The 15,763-nt window shown below is 37.2% G+C and overlaps 4 protein-coding genes across 20 annotated transcripts in view; 3 read left to right on the top strand and 1 right to left on the bottom strand.

The window, feature by feature from the left end:
* LOC103395843 (FYN-binding protein 1) overlaps positions 1 to 5,424 on the top strand; it is a 7,847-nt gene extending 2,423 nt beyond the window's left edge. For 2 of the 4 annotated variants that reach the window (XM_008333646.3, XM_025054123.1), the window contains 15 exons: positions 874 to 1,528; positions 1,694 to 1,808; positions 2,012 to 2,067; positions 2,160 to 2,197; positions 2,581 to 2,636; positions 2,968 to 3,100; positions 3,204 to 3,366; positions 3,659 to 3,809; positions 3,957 to 3,973; positions 4,083 to 4,143; positions 4,306 to 4,348; positions 4,547 to 4,709; positions 4,963 to 4,996; positions 5,113 to 5,150; positions 5,237 to 5,424. In XM_008333646.3, coding sequence (XP_008331868.1) covers positions 874 to 1,528; positions 1,694 to 1,808; positions 2,012 to 2,067; positions 2,160 to 2,197; positions 2,581 to 2,636; positions 2,968 to 3,100; positions 3,204 to 3,366; positions 3,659 to 3,809; positions 3,957 to 3,973; positions 4,083 to 4,143; positions 4,306 to 4,348; positions 4,547 to 4,709; positions 4,963 to 4,996; positions 5,113 to 5,150; positions 5,237 to 5,274 — 1,761 coding nt within the window. In that variant the 3' untranslated portion in view covers positions 5,275 to 5,424. Of the gene's footprint in view, positions 1 to 873; positions 1,529 to 1,693; positions 1,809 to 2,011; positions 2,068 to 2,159; positions 2,198 to 2,580; positions 2,637 to 2,967; positions 3,101 to 3,203; positions 3,367 to 3,658; positions 3,810 to 3,956; positions 3,974 to 4,082; positions 4,144 to 4,305; positions 4,349 to 4,546; positions 4,710 to 4,962; positions 4,997 to 5,112; positions 5,151 to 5,236 lie in introns of those variants that run through there. The other 2 variants (XM_025054124.1, XM_017041480.2) reach the window with 2 other exon arrangements.
* The window catches only part of dock7 (dedicator of cytokinesis 7), a 428,740-nt gene that overhangs the window by 252,498 nt on the left and 160,479 nt on the right, over positions 1 to 15,763 (bottom strand). The gene's annotated exons all lie outside the window — the stretch shown is intronic.
* pex11g (peroxisomal biogenesis factor 11 gamma) lies at positions 5,940 to 8,676 on the top strand. The gene is made up of 5 exons (XM_008333666.3): positions 5,940 to 6,117; positions 6,769 to 6,960; positions 7,780 to 7,958; positions 8,255 to 8,323; positions 8,407 to 8,676. Exons 1-5 carry the CDS (start codon positions 6,067 to 6,069, stop codon positions 8,603 to 8,605), a joined length of 690 nt encoding a protein of 229 aa, XP_008331888.1. The 5' UTR covers positions 5,940 to 6,066; the 3' UTR covers positions 8,606 to 8,676.
* Positions 8,815 to 15,648, top strand: si:ch73-40i7.5 (amyloid-beta A4 precursor protein-binding family A member 3). Of its 2 annotated transcripts, none has more exons than XM_008333679.3 (11): positions 8,815 to 9,768; positions 10,716 to 11,712; positions 11,952 to 11,982; positions 12,056 to 12,201; positions 12,284 to 12,370; positions 12,689 to 12,859; positions 13,071 to 13,250; positions 13,520 to 13,732; positions 13,928 to 14,047; positions 14,259 to 14,399; positions 14,494 to 15,648. In XM_008333679.3, exons 1-11 carry the CDS (start codon positions 9,641 to 9,643, stop codon positions 14,563 to 14,565), a joined length of 2,286 nt encoding a protein of 761 aa, XP_008331901.1. In that variant the 5' UTR covers positions 8,815 to 9,640; the 3' UTR covers positions 14,566 to 15,648. The 2 variants fall into 2 exon arrangements, with proteins under 2 accessions (XP_008331901.1, XP_008331912.1); XM_008333690.3 differs by having other exon boundaries at positions 9,656 to 9,792.

Raw genomic sequence — 15,763 nt, 5'->3', positions numbered from 1 at the left:
AAAAACCATTAGTTTGTGGGTCCCCGCAGCAGCAGCAGCGGCGGCAGCTGCTGCAGCACAGCTCACTGTTGTACGGGGGACAGGAGATGTTGCTTTTGTAACGGGTGCAGGATACAGCTGAAGCATAGGTGTGCGGTGCGGATGACTTCCTGCGTGTATCTCCACTCTGTGGTCTGCCTCTGCACAGCCTGTATTTGTTCAGACATATATGACAACTCAAACTCACTCTTCTTTTTTTTTTTCTCCTTATCTTTGTCTAGAGTTTTATGATCTGTTTCTTGGAAGTTTCGACGGCAGTGCCACAGACACTCATTTCACACCTCTTCTGTTCCAGTAAAAGTTGATAAATAATGTTGGCTGATTCATGTCTGAAGATTATTCAGAAATAACCTTTGTTTCAAATCCAATTTTATGGATTCCCAGCAAGTAGGAAATTATTATTATTATTATTATCAATAATAATAATAATAAAAATTCAGTCAAAGAAAGCAAGTCTGCTCCCCATGTGGCGCTGCTAGGTACTACACTGACAGGAGTTATTCACTGACACACGTTCCTGAATTGGGGCTCATTATTATTATTATTATTATTATTTATTTATTGCAGAATACCTTTTAGATTGTTAATAAATCAAAATAAAGTAAGTTTGTCAATATCTTTAAAATACCAAGGACATTAATTAAGATGAGGATTTATAAATGAGGAAGTGTGTTGGGTTTTTTTTGTTTTGTTTTTATCTCACTGTCTAAAGATGCTGCATGCAGGTTTGTAAACGTGTGCGTGTGAAGGTGTGAGTGGGTTTGCACTGCTAACTTCCTGCTTTACAACCAGAGCAGCTGCAGGCTTGATTTGACTCTTCTGTGTTGATTTCAGGAGGAGATCCAGGATTTCAGGGCTCTGAGGGCTCGCTTCAACAACAAAGTCCTCACTCCAGCAACCAGCAGCAGCCAAGAGAGCAGCTCACCAGTGTCTCCACTAAAACCTGCTTTTGGGAAAGGGATCTTTCCAGTGATGGAGAACAACCTTCCCCACCAAAGAATGTTTCCGATTTCTCCTTCTACTTCATCGACTGGCCAGAACAGACAGACACCGTTCCTGGGTGCGGAGCCAGTGGCCTCCTCCTCCTCCTCCTACTCTTCCTCTATAGCTCCCAGAACTCATTCACTCCCTCGAGCTATGTCTTATTCTGGATTTAAAGCAACCAACCACTCTCCAGATTTCAGCAGGGTCACGCAAACCAGCAAACAGAACATGATGCCGAGGAACCAGAGACCCGCTGCCTTGAAACCAGCCCTTACTCCACCTCTTGGTTCTGCCCGGAGCCCTGCTGTCACTCCAACCTCTACGCCTGTGCCCCACAGACAGCAGCAGAGACAGAGGAGCACAGGGGAGGTCACCCCGCTGAGGAGAGCCCTTCCCCCTGAGAAACCCCTTCCACTGAAGCCTAAACGGCCTCCAAATGTCAACCTAGAGGCCTTCAAGAAGATCACCCACAGACCTGGTCCGTCAGCGAACAACAGATGTGACAGTGAGTGTCTCTGTCTTTACGTACAGTAATCACACTTCTTACTAGTTAGAAAAGAAAATCGTGCCTTTGTTTTCAGTGTCATTCAGAGCCAGATTTTTTTTCAGTGTTGTGTTTTTATCATATAGTATTATAATATTTCATTGGTTCTTTTGGGTTGGTCTTCAGCTGGATCTTTGTCTGCACCAGAAAGAAAGGCGTCACTGCCAGCAGTGAGTAGTTTCCCAAAACTGTCAAAAACACCCAACAGACTCAGCAGGCTGCCACACCAGATTGCTGCTATGTGAGTAGAAAAAAAAAAAAAAAAAAATTATATAAAATATATAATATTATATATAATAATATTATATTACATTACTTCCTTGTTATTGTGATTAAGTACAGTTTACAGTAGTTATGAATAAATAAAACATATGTTAACATTAAGTAATGGATATTTTTCTTTGTTGAAATATTGTCAACATGTTTTGTGTTCCTTAATTGCAGAAACATAGACGACGATCAGGAAATGTATGATGACATTGGAAGTTTTGAGAGAAACGGTAAAAATATCTCTGCGCATTTATTTGTCGTACTTTATATCAGAAGGTTTTCGAGAGGAAACCGTCGTGTTCACTACTGTGTAACTCTGCAGATTCATGGAACGACAGGGATTCACAAGGTGTGGGCAGAGTGAGTATGGCCGCTCAATTGGTTTTCGCACTGATCTTCTTTACGTCCTGTAGAAATGACGTTGAGCTCTCTTATTTGTTAAGTTTTGAACAATTTGTCTGTGTAAAAATGATTCAACTTTGGAGTCAAATTGAATTAGGGAAGTTGTTTTTACCTCAATATTAGCTCTGCCTAATTTTTCTACATCACGTCAACAACTTTAGCTAACTTCTTTTTATCAAAGTTAGCTTTTTGTCTCTTAACTTGACGTATTTTGCCTAATTTAAGTTAATTTGAAGCTGTTTATCTTTGAAATAACTTTTTCTTTTCTTTGTCTATGATTTGGTTGACATTTATCTGTAATTCAGCAATACTTTTGCTTAAAATACCTTTTTCTCTTTTAGGATGATAATGATGATGATGATGATGACGATGATGATTTGTACGAGTCAGTTGATGTGTAAGTAACGACCGTATCTATTTATGATGTCTGTATATAATAAAACAATCCGGAAGTGAACGTGTCTACAGTTGTTTAAACCAAAGCGGCAATAACAGTTTAAGTTGCATGTGAAACTCTGTGTTGTTCTTCTGTATAGATCTGGGTAGAACTATTTAGACATTCATTGCTCTATTTTAATCCTGGTCAACTGTTAGTCACGTAGTAAAGGTGGGTTGTCATGGGGAGAAGAGTGTTTCAATCTATATGTTTTTAAAAATACATAATACATTTTTAATACTTCTTTTTTTTTTTTAAAATACATAATACATTTTTAATACTTCTTCTAAAGGGATGAGAAGGAATCGAACCAGGTTAGTGTTGAGAAGATGAGCAAGAAGGAAGTCAAGAAGTATCAGCAGCAGGAGAGGAAAGAAAAAATGGAACAACAGAAAAGAGAGAAAGAGCTGAGGAAGAACTTCATGGTAAGAAAAACAATAACATGCAGAAGGTCCAATGTAAAGGACAAGATTCTATAAAATATGTCAGTACTTTTTTTAAGTAGTTTTCAATACTTCTTTTGTGTAGTTGCAAGGGGAGATTGAAGTTCTTCATACAGCCAAAGTCCGACACGACTGGCACGGAGGAGGAAAACTGGACCTGGATGTACGACAAGGTGAAAGTGTGGAGATCCTTCGAGTGAACAACAACCCAGGAGGAAAATGGTTGGCACGCTCTCTCAGTGGAAACTGTGAGTTAGTCGAACGAAGTGGAATTTTATTTTATTTTATTTTATTTTATTTTATTTTATTTTATTTTATTTTATTTTATTTTATTTTATTTTATTTTATTTTATTTTATTTTATTTTATTTTATTTTATTTTATTTTATTTTATTTTATTTTATTTTATTTTATTTTATTTTATTTTATTTTATTTTATTTTATTTTATTTTATTTTATTTTATTTTATTTTATTTTATTTTATTTTATTTTATTTTATTTTATTTTATTTAACCTGTTGCATCTGTCTGTCTCTGTACAGATGGATACATCAGCAACACATGTGTGGACATTGACTGTGAGGCAGTGAAGCGTAAAGTGCTGCAGTCCAAACAAACAGACGTGTCAGATTTACCTCCACCTCCTCCTGACCCTCCACAGATTGCACGCATGGACTTCAACAACTCAGACAAGTCAGTCGATCAAGTTCACACCTCTATTTTTCCAAATGTATTTAATAATATGTATGCTACAGTGTACAGTATTGTAATGCTAAGCACATACATAAGCACATAGTTTTTTCAGCTAACAAGTACTTTTTTGTCTCCTCTATCTTCCAGCATGAGTGACAACGACGGTAAGAACGACGACAGCAGAGTTCACAGCAAAATTATTTTGTTTTTTTCCTTCATCAAAACTTTAGGAAGAAAACAAAAACTGTGTTAACAGTGTGTTTTTGCCCTCAGACGACTATGACGACGTTCAACCAGTAAATGAAGATTTCCCTCCACCGCCACCTGAATTCAGGTATCTGTTCCCGCCTCTGTTTCTGAAAGTAAAAATAACAAGTTAAGATAAGATACGTTGTCCCACTGTGGGGAAATTCACACATTGTTATTGTCTGATGGTTGCTGTACTATTATAATATCAGTGTCACATGACACTAAATTATGTTATTTTCTATTTCAGCGTAGATCCCAAAATAGAGAAAGCATTCAGAAAAAAATTTAAGGTAAATGTTATCAGTCTTATAACGTGTCATGATTTATTTATTTATTTGTTTGTTAATCTTCTTTAAAAAAAAAAGCACTGAACCTACGACCGGTCCCTGACCCTACAGTACATTACACAACATTACTGTGTCCAAAAATCACTTGAAATGATAAGAAAATAAATCCCAACTTTTGGTCTCTTATCTAATGTTTGACAGTACGACGGACCAATCAGAGTGTTGCAAAGACTTATGGTGGATCCTAAAGGCGTCATTAAAAAGTCGGGAGGTAAAGACCTGCCTGTGTGTCAGGGAGAAGTCCTGGATGCCATTCAGTTCACCAACAGCAAGAAAGTTCTGTGCCGCAACAGGTTTGGAAAATGTATGTGAATGTGGGCTGGATATTCTTAGTAACTACGGAAGCTAAGATGTTCAGTTTGTTCATCTTCTTTGTCGTATAATTTAAGCAGTTTTATATGTATGTTCTTTGTAGTGTCATTTTATTTCTTAAGCAGTGATTTTTTTTTAATTTATAAACATTTGCCACATGATTGTTTAATGTGACTTAAAATAGAGATTGATTATATGAATATAATCATATGATATGAACACCTGTTTTGTCTTGCTGCCCACAGATGGATATGTATCCAGATCCCTTCTGCTTCCCATGTAAGTGAATCGTCTTCCACTTTCAGCTCACTGTCAAATGTTAAGGCCCTTTATAATATATATATATATATAATGAAGTGTTTGTTGTCTGTTAAACATAAGCTTTTCCTTTGCAGGGAAGGAGAAATATATGATGATGTTGATCATTCCAACGGTGAGTTTTCTCTGACTCATGTTCAGTAAATTTTCTGTACATGTTTGAACCGTTAAACTAATCGCATCTGTTTTCATCTTTTTCAGATGTTTATGACAACGATTATCCTTTCACTGACCATTAACATCACAAACTGAACACACAGACAAACACACAACGTCGTTTAGTGAGAAAATCTGCTTGTAAAGAAATACAAAGAAAACACACTATTACTGCCATATTGTAATTTTCTTGATTTCTTTGATAACTTAAAATAAAGTTGTTTTTTTTTATTTCATCTTGTTTTTTTGTATTTACATTGTCACATAAACTTTTTTTTTTAATTCATCTTGTTTTTTTTGTATTTACATTGTCACTTTTCGCAAAGCAGTTTGTTTCATCCACTTAAGCTACCATAGAGAAATAAAAGTGTAAAAGATATTTGTCAAAGGTTCGCTTGTGGCTTTCAGCACCATCTTGTGGTGATAATCTTGGGGTTACAATGTTTTACTGCCAAAGCAAAGTAGCTTTCCACGATCATCGGAACGCGAGAATTCATTTATATTCTCAGTTTGATAAATACAAAAACATGCTGCTTGAACGTAGCTGCCTCGATTGAGTATTCCGTAGTGTTTTTGATGTAAATAAAAAAATCCCTTTTGAATACGTTTTTGAATCTCATTAAAATATAAGTAAAAATATTTTATAATCAACAGGGGTGTTTCTTTTATATAAATCTGTCTTCGACAGAAGAGGGCAGCAGTTCACCGCCATCCCACCTTAATTCGGGGATCATCTAGTCGGGTCTGATATAGCGTCTTCTTCTGTGTACAAAGTCTAGTTGACGTCCGTCAGTTCTTCAGAAACAACACTAAAAAGTCAATACTAGTTTGTTTCTCGGCGTGTGTGTGTGTTACAGTCAAACGTGCCCCATTCTATGGAGTCTGTGGTCGAAGTTTTGGAGTCTTACAGAGGAAGAGATAAAGTTGTAAGTATCTCTGAGTTAATCTGTGACTTCACCAGCTGGATGGGGTATGCACTGTTCTACGTATATTTTACTGTCATAATGCTGCTTTATTTGTCATAGTGCGACTTAAATGTATTACATTTACATGTATGCATTTAGTAGACGCTTTTATCCAAAGTGACTTATTTGTTTTAATGCGGGTTTAATGTAGTTTAATGTTATTTTTGTTGTTGTTTAAAGTTAACTAAAGTCAGCAGTCTTTACTTTCAACAAGTTTTATCTTAAAAGCGTTGGAGAGAAAAACGTATTAATTAACTTTCACCCAAGTATAAATAATAAATATTTTAGAAAGATAAACTATTATTTTATCATTCAATTTATTCATATTAATCTAGTCAAAAGTATTCAGAAAATATTAATCATTCAACTTTATTAATCCCTTTATTAAGCTTCAGCAGCAGTACAGCACCAAAACAACAGTAAAACACACAAATAGGTAAAATACAATAAAATACAAACATGAGTTGCAGCATACTGTCAATGAATATTTATAGATACATATAGATATATAATCTACAATATATAATTGTATGTACACTAAGTGTACCACATTACAATCTACAATATATAATTGTACCACATTATCCCCTGTGTGTTTGTGTTTTTGCTCAGATCAGGACCTGTTGTTATGGCTCGCAGCTTGTTGGAGGAGTTCTTTCCCGTAGGGCTGAAGCAGGCTCTTTTTCCCTGGGAAAAAGTTTACTCCGGTTTTCTGCTCAGCTCAGCCAGTGCAGGACGGTGCTGAGGCTGTTTGACGATCTGTCCATGTTGGCCTACTCTTGCAGTTATGGGTTGGGAACCAGGGTGAGCCGCCGATCAACACTGATGACACTGATGTTTCGTCTTCCCGAGCTGATACGATCCCGTCAGTTGCCATAAAGTTGTTTAAAAGACGTGAGGGTGAATATCTGTGTGCCAAAACACATTTATGACAATGAATAGGTGATAAATAACACTTGTTTTGACTCACCAAAACTTCGGAGGTAAATAAAGTGCTTTCACTACTCCATAGCCCCAAAAGCAAATAATCTTTTAGGTTTATGTTTTATGCAAGACAAATAAATTCATTATTTGTCTTTCTTTTTAATTTTGCATATTTATTTTCCAAATTATGTACATAACATTATGTGTCACAACACATAAAACCTGTTTTTCTAGTGAATTAAAGTTAGGGGATTCTAACACACCGTGTTATAAAATAGATTATTTTCGATCACTATAATAGTTCTGCTGTTATGAAAATACGTTGTTAGACTATAAACTAGGCTCTAGTTTTCCTTCAATATAAACACTTTACTGCGGCATCTGGACCAACATAAATAGTACACAATGCTGTTCATGATCAAACCTTTATAATAATTACTGTTGAAAAAAAATTCAAATGTAGACACAAGGATAATTTTGACACCTGGAGGCCACCTGAAGCCAGCAGCATTTTTAAAAAGTACATATTTACATAAGTACAAAACAAAAGTTATACTGTAACTGCTAGCTGTTCACATAAACTATTTCTACCAAAACTGCTTTTATCCTAGATAAATTCCCAGTTACAGTAAATTTTAAACACAAGTGATATTTCAAATAAGAATCTACTGTTAACATGGAACTCTGCTCTGTTTGAAGGAGGAGGACGCGGGTGTGCGTTGGATCTCCGTGCTAACCAACGTGGCCGACCAGCTTTATTACCCCTGTGAACACATTGCATGGGCAGCTGATGCTGAGCTCATCAAAGTGAAGTCTGAAGAATGGTGGCTTTTCACCACAGTGCTGTGGGGGACCTCGCTGCTTCTGGGGATACTCAGGTGGGACTCCCTGCCTGTACCACACGTTAGGAGTCCAAGGAATAACCCGAGGCTGCGCTTTGACATAACTACTGACCTCTAATGGCCAGACTGCAAAGTACAACCAAATGTTGTGAGATTTAGGTTTAGCTTCGATTGCATTTTTGACCATTTAATTGCTACAAGTTTGGTTGATGAGTAGTTACTGATTATAATCGTTACAGTGGAAAACAACAATTAGCAGCCTAGCAGCTGCTGAAACTTTTTAAAGAGATATATATACAAAAGAAAACTAAGGTGTAAATATTTTTTTCCAGATCATTCCGAATTCTTCTGCTGATGAGGAAGCAGCTGAGGAGATCAAGGACAGACAGCATTATCAACGGGTGCTTTTTATGGAGATTTATTACCAAGTTTCAGTCTCTGCCTACACAGCGCTTTTCTAACACATTGATCTTTTTCCTTGTAGTCGTTTTCAGCTCCATAAACAGATGAGAGAGGAGTTTCTTTCCATTTTCAGTAAAACAGCGGATCTCTGTAACGCCATCCACTGGATGCCACCTGGTTTCCTGTGGGCCGGTCAATTCCCTCGATGGTTGGTGGGACTGATGGGAACAATCTCATCTGTGATTGGTTTAATGCAGATGAGCAGTGGCAATGGTGACTAGACAGCTCCAAAATGATGACAAAATAATTAAATAAATAAATGTGAATTCTGACAATAAAGCACAGTTTTAATGCAGATCAATTCTGAATGAAGGAATCGGAAACTGAACCAAAATATACTTTATATATGTTTTAGAAAAAGCATATCACTTATTACCTAATTTATTTTGTCAATTTTTTTTGAGTGGGATTACAGGCAGTGATATTTTAGAAAAAGCATATCTCTTATTACCTAATTTATTTTGTCCATTTTTTTTTGAGTGGGATTACAGGCAGTATACATTTAGAGCCATTTGTCATTGATGTGGCCTCTGCCCGAATCAGGTGTGTTCATCTTGCCATTTTAGTAGTATGAAAAATAATATGTGATAGTGTATATCTTCACATGCTGATGACAAAGTATTCTAGTTCTGCATCAAGTAATACTCCTGGAGCAACTAATCAAACGTTCTTGAATGAGCAACTGAATCAAAATTCTAAATTATTTACTCAACACCATTTGGTTATGGTAATGCAATTGGATTCTTTTAAATATCTTTTCCAGAATGGAATACAGTTGTCATTTTTCTAAATAGGACACGGAAAATAGGTGTGTAAATAACCCAATTGCTGAGGCGATATATCGATGTTTGATTTAGCAAGACTTGTGGGTTCAGCGTGACGTAATAGCCGTTGCTTTCATGTGTCAGCTAAAATGTCGGAATTTGTTTGACTAATGTACATCTTATTAATAAACAACAACTATTTAAACATTTGACTGTAGATTTATTTGTTATAAGATGTTAATTATAAATATTTAAGGGGGTTTACGCTAAAAATAAGGTACTAGAATAGTGGTTAAATTGCCTTTTGAGACGACCTGACAGAGCAAAGGTTTTTTCACTGAAGCACTTGAACGCAGCAGTCTATGCTACAAGACTGGAAGCTGCCTGTTCAACAGCAGCCGTAGCAACTCTAACACTATTTTTCTAACTGTGCCTATTTTAACTCTTTGACTATGTAACGGAGCCGATTTTGCCAGCGTTGCTGTTGCTATTATGCAGAGTAAAACGTGGCAAAAGTTTAGGGGAAAGGCACAATCCTCAAACCACGTCACCGCGTCTGTCGTGGCAGGCTCAGCAGTGTCTTTGTGGGCACAAAGAAACGAGAAGTCCCAACATATCAAGTGAGATTTACCATTTGTCTTTGGGTAATAAAAAATATTATTTTTATTGTTGTGTTTGAAGTGATTTTGTAAAATGTTGTTGCTTTAACTAGACGTGTAATTGGGTTAAGCTACATGGACGAGCTAACGGTAACAGATTTCTATACATGGTGTTGTTTTTATTGCTGTTTAATAGAAACTTACAATTTTCTACATTTACAATTTTATTTCTAAATAGAGTTTTCTTCAAAACAAAACAAAACTGAACTACTTTAGTTACCTGCAGGGATGATAAAGCCATATTTCGCACTAACCAATTTTGATTAGTGTTGGTTTAAAGCACTAACCAATTTTGATTAGTGTTGGTAAATACAGAACATACACATCCCCCTTAGTTACTTAGTTTATTGGTCATGTTTTAAACAAAATAACATTTGTCCATTGAGCATAGGAAAATTACTTAATGACAGATTTGGCTTGTATTAAAGAGAGACAGGGCAACATCCACCAAAATATTTTATATGTGTTGAATATGTATTTTCGCATTTCAAACAAATGCTGTTTCCTGCTGTTTGTCACAAAATGAATTAATAAATGTTATGTGTATCCTATTGGGTTTTCAAGGAGACACACTTGCTGTTAATCTTGGTATTCACATAGGTGGTCACAGACATGGCATATATTGCTCATGCACTTTGAACATTAGGTTTACCGTCTTCTATCTTGATGGTGGAACTTTACAGTGGTCTTTGAGATACTGTACTTAAAGCAAAAGTATGTTTTGCATTTAAAATATGTTAACTCTTTACATACCTCAGACATGCAGTACAGTGCTACAAATATGTTAACTCTTTAAATACCTCAGACATGCAGTACAGTGCTACCATGCATTTTCCAACACGTGGATACAAGAATAGATTTCCAATTTTATTGGTTTCAAAATAAATTACAAGTATTTTTCTTGACAGGATTTCTTTAAACATGGACACAGACTTCTCTACTAATCAGTCACTGTCAAACATCCATCAGCCTGACTCTGACACTGTAGATGAAATCCCTGGCGTTGAGGTCAACAGACAGAATGCATCAGCTCGATCCGGTTCAGATGTGGAAGATCTGGATTCCTTCAACCCGATTGAACCTCCTCCATTAGACTGGAGATCAGAGTCCTCCACTGAGGTAGACTCAGATGATGACATGTATGATCCAGGCTTCCCGCCTTCTGTTGATGATTTGGATAAAGTCATTAGAGAAGAGTCATTAGTTGCACATTTGGACATGAGTGACCCAGTGGCTCAACTCAACATTAACCAACAGGAATTGGTTCAGAACGAGGAGAAGGAACTGAAGGACAGGGAAAATGATATAGAAACAGACAAGAATGGAGGAGAAGGAATTGAAAATCTAGAGGTTGTTGTCGCAAATCAGGAAGAAGAACCCTTCAGGGAGTTGGAAGGTTCAGTCACTGAAGAAGAATTTCCAAATAGAACTTCAGCTGATGAAGACCACAGCCATATACACAACCTTCTCGGCCAGCTTCAACTAATGAGAGAAGAGCCTCAGTCCTGTTGTCAGACGCTGCCTCTCCATCACTCTCCTGGTCCGTCTGAAGTGGAAGCATGTGCTGCTGTGTTAACAACAGCTGATGGCAGCTCTGAAACCACTGGGTTGTTGTTTTCTGAAAGCCACCACAGAGACCTGCTGGGGCTTCTGCAGTGCACAGAAATTGGAGCCACACCACATTTAACCTGTTTGCCCCCCGGAGGTGAGGTGGATGCTGTAGTATCGGTTTCCTACAGCCAGGAAGACGCACAGAGGTACTGGGGAAATCATGAAAATGGCCGACATCAACGGCACAGGGACGACTCTCTGGCCTCTTTGCCCGATGAAGAGTATCCTGAACCAGTATGGATGAAGCTCGGTGAGGAGCCTCCAGATGAAGAAGCAGTCGGAGAAAGTGAACAGGTAGGTCACAATAGAGGTAACCACAAGAACTGTAAAATATAACCTGGGGCAATAAGATTTAGGTTACATTTCTGTCCTTTCTTCCACTCACTAGCTTTTATTTTGCTTTTAACAGCAGCTGGAAATTTTTCAAGTAAAAAGAGAAACTAAGGGCAACACCATACATTGGCCCATTTAAAATATTTACCTATTGTTCTGAACTAATCTTGAATCTACATATTTTATTTCTTTAATTGCAGAGAGCCGAAAACCAGATTTCATATAAAGATGGTAAGACAAAGTAATACTATTTTACTCTGTGTTAAAACTTAAGCTGTAACTTTAACACTGTTTAAAATTGTAGTGCCTGGTCCTTGTGACCCTGAAGACCTGTTGGATGGGGTGATATTTGGAGCCAAGTATCTGGGCTCTACTCAGATGAAATCAGAAAAGAATCCATCTACAAATGTCCGTATGACTCAGGCTCAGGAGGCCGTGGAGAGAATAAAGGTGAAGTTCTGCAGGAACTGAAACTGCAACGCTGACTTTCACATCAGAAATAGAAAAACCTGACTTTTCTCTTGTATTTCAGGCTCCCGAGGGTGAATCTCAGCCAATGACAGAGGTGGATTTGTTCATCTCCACACAGAGAATCAAGGTGCTCACTGCTGACACACAGGTACTTCACTGTCCTCACTTGTACTTATATCAGCAGCTTGTTAGTGCTAAGAAACAATGAATTTGCTCCACTGTGTAATAAAGTCAAAGTAGGTCAGTTATTATTACAGTAGTTCTTCATTTGGCTGCATGTCCCTCAATGCAGCACCGGTGTAGGTGTAGGAACAGCAAATTATAATCAATAAATTGGAACTTACCAGTGAAAGAATGTTAAATGTATATTTGTGAATGTTTTGTATACATGGTGATTTATTTACTGGTGAATGTTTGTAATCTTTTGCTGAAGTTCCTTTCTGACATGATTTTTTTTTTTTTTTAGGAAGCCATGATGGACCACGCCCTGCAAATGATTTCTTATATCGCTGACATAGGTGACATTGTGGTCCTGATGGCACGAAGGAAACGTAAAGGACAAGATGGTGACACGTCGTCCTCTGCTAGGTCTCAAAAGAAGTGTTTAATGGTCTGCCATGTCTTCTCCTCGGATGATGTGAGTCACTTCCTACGAAGTACTTCATAACATCATGGTCATTTTTATTCCAAGAAAATTAATATGTATTGATTTTTTTTAAGAGACTACAGAAGAGAGTGCAAACTTACTAAAACAAATGTCCTCAGAAACACCTTGCATGCAAAAGTCCTCAAGTTCTCATGCAAATGTGGTTCAAGGTTGAAAATATTTCCCTTTTTTCCCCTCACAGGCTCAGATAATAGCTCAGGCTATTGGCCAGGCATTTGGTGTGGCCTATCAGCAGTTCCTGCAGGCCAATGGGATCAAAGCCAGTGACCTGAGACCTGGAGAGTACAGTGACTACCTGGAAAATCAGGAGCTTTACAATGGAGACCTGGCCCACTTCTCTGACTCTCAGAACCTCAGAGATGTAAGCAAGAGTTTCTTTTTTTTATTATTTAACCACCTACGGTAGATGTCTGTGTTTTTTGAAGGCTAAGTATTAAATGCAGAAAAAATCTGCACCACACTTTTTTGCACATCTGTATTACTTGTTCAGTTCACCTGTAAAAGAGGATGGATATTTTGACATCATTTCACTGATGGCTGTGTTAATTTTGTTTATCTAATCCAGGGTGAAGTTGCTGTTAATGGAAAAAAATATACAAGGCTTATTTTAGATTTCTGTGTGTGGTCCAGGTTGCCATTACAAAGACATCTGGTGAGATCCTAGGTCTGGCTGTGGTGGAGTCTGGCTGGGGTTCTATCCTTCCCACTGTGGTGGTGGCCAACCTGCTTCATGGAGGTCCAGCTGAGCGGTGCGGTGAGCTTAGCATCGGAGACAGAATCATGTCCGTCAATGGGACGAGCCTAGTGGGTCTGCCCATCACCACCTGTCAAAACATTATCCGGGTAAGAACAGAATTCTTAGCTCAGATTGTTAAATTGTCAAATTGCACAAAAAATGTACTAGATGGCACTATATTTCATGTATTTTTTTTATTTTTTTTTCTTATTTTTACTTGTGCAGATCATATTTTCATATTCCATCCAATAAAACACTGCCTTGTTGTTTCAAGAGCTCACTTACATTTTCTTTTTTTTAAGGACCTAAAAAGCCAAAAATATGTGAAGCTCAGCATCGTTCACTGCCCTCCAGTCACCATGGCAATTATCAAGAGGCCAGATCCCAAATATCAGCTGGGCTTCAGTGTGGAAGATGGAATTGTATGTTGATCCTCATTCTATTATTAATCATGTTTAGACTATTGTTTTAGTTATTCATACATACACATAACATTTTCTATTGATTTTGAAAACTAGCTCTAAGCAGTGAAACGTGTCAGATTGTCTACTTTGATATTGTGATTGCACTAAGCATTACAAATGTTTGAGGTAATAGTCAAACACATTCATGTATGCAATTTGTTTATTACAGATCTGCAGTTTAATGAGAGGTGGTATAGCAGAGAGAGGAGGCATTCGTGTCGGGCACCGAATCATTGAGATAAATGGACAAAGTGTTGTAGCCACACCGCATGAAAAGATAATCCAGATCCTGACAAATGCAGTTGGAGAGGTGAGAGAGTTATTAACAAAAAAAAACCTCAAGATATTTTAGGGGTCAATACTTTTAATATTTTAAGTGATGATTTTCCTCTCTCTTTGGACAGATTCACCTGAAAACAATGCCAGCCTCCACATACCGACTCCTCACAGGACAGGAACAGCCCGTGTTCCTCTGAGCACTTCTTGAAATCACAAAAGTATAGAACAGTGTTGGAGCTAAATGGACTTTTGCCAAACTCAGAAAATATTATGCAAGTGATTGTGCAGCACATCATATGCTGTTGTCACCATAAAATGCAATAGATTAGTCTCGTTGCATAATTTAGAAATACAAATATATTCTATCTGAATCTATATTTAACAGATATGTAACCATGTAAACTGTAGATGAGATGGGATATTTCTGAAGCAAAGTATTTAATGACTTCACCAGCTTACATGGTGATGCACTATCATAAGTCGTATGAGTCTTCCCACCTGTCGTGCCTGAGGTAAAGATGCTAAATTGAATCATCACAGAGGGTCAGTGTATTTGATCATGTGCTTCCAGTCATTTTTTACATGCACATACAATACCTGTCCAGTGTCTGTGACCAGCTGCAGAGCTACCGGGTGCTCTGATTTATGTATACAGTACATGTGCTTTCCTCATTGTGCCTCACAGCAAATATCATGCAAGCAATAATCATGCACAATTTATAGGTATTGTATGCAGGAATTTTGTGTTAGTATTGGTAAGCACTGGATAATGTAGCATACACTATCCTCCCATCTGGGATGCTGTAAATGCTCTTTTTTTATTGGATTATAACTGCCTTTTTGGTCTAATTGGGTCTGTTGTCCAGTTGTATAGATTTCCAAGCAGAGAAATACAAGCAGTGGGGGCAATATCCCTGCAGATGAATTTCAAATGCATTGTTGTTTACATCTTCTGGTCTATTAAAGACTATTCTTTTAAAAGAATGAATTAGCTATTCTCTTGTAAAGAAATTTCCTGCATACGGTACCTTTAATGCCACTGCCTTTTTATTAGAGATATATGTTTATTTTTTAAGAATTTTAATGTTTATTAAATGATCTCTAAAATTTCTCTGCTATTCTTTTTAAGGGTCACCAATTTCTGTTACTAACTTTCTAACTTGCTTTGAAGAGGAGTGAAGCCCTGAAATAATATGAAGCCACATATTATTTTTGCTTTTTAAGACATGATACACCCTTTCGTTGTGCTTGTAATAATAAAACAGTTTTTAATGCCTGAATGAATGTAAATTAATACAGTAATTTTAGAAGTAGTCATCAGAATCATGACGAAACACTATATTTCGAGGCACTCCTTTCCAGCAAATCAGCTGTCGAAACTGACCAAAATATTGA

Source organism: Cynoglossus semilaevis, chromosome 2 (genome assembly GCF_000523025.1).
Source record: "Cynoglossus semilaevis isolate Cse_v1.0 chromosome 2, Cse_v1.0, whole genome shotgun sequence".
Classification (NCBI taxonomy): domain Eukaryota; kingdom Metazoa; phylum Chordata; class Actinopteri; order Pleuronectiformes; family Cynoglossidae; genus Cynoglossus; species Cynoglossus semilaevis.
Note: the sequence above shows the minus strand (reverse complement) of the source record. Positions and strands in the feature narration are given on the sequence as shown.

Coding starts and splice junctions, on each gene's coding strand:
- pex11g (XM_008333666.3), top strand. CDS start 6,067: ATGGAGTCTGTGGTCGAAGTTTTGGAGTCTTACAGAGGAAGAGATAAA. Junction 6,118..6,768: donor ACAGAGGAAGAGATAAAGTT/GTAAGTATCTCT, acceptor GTTTTTGCTCAG/ATCAGGACCTGTTGTTATGG. Junction 8,324..8,406: donor ACAGACAGCATTATCAACGG/GTGCTTTTTATG, acceptor TTTTCCTTGTAG/TCGTTTTCAGCTCCATAAAC.
- si:ch73-40i7.5 (XM_008333679.3), top strand. CDS start 9,641: ATGCAGAGTAAAACGTGGCAAAAGTTTAGGGGAAAGGCACAATCCTCA. Junction 12,860..13,070: donor ATGTCTTCTCCTCGGATGAT/GTGAGTCACTTC, acceptor TTCCCCTCACAG/GCTCAGATAATAGCTCAGGC. Junction 14,400..14,493: donor TGACAAATGCAGTTGGAGAG/GTGAGAGAGTTA, acceptor CTCTTTGGACAG/ATTCACCTGAAAACAATGCC.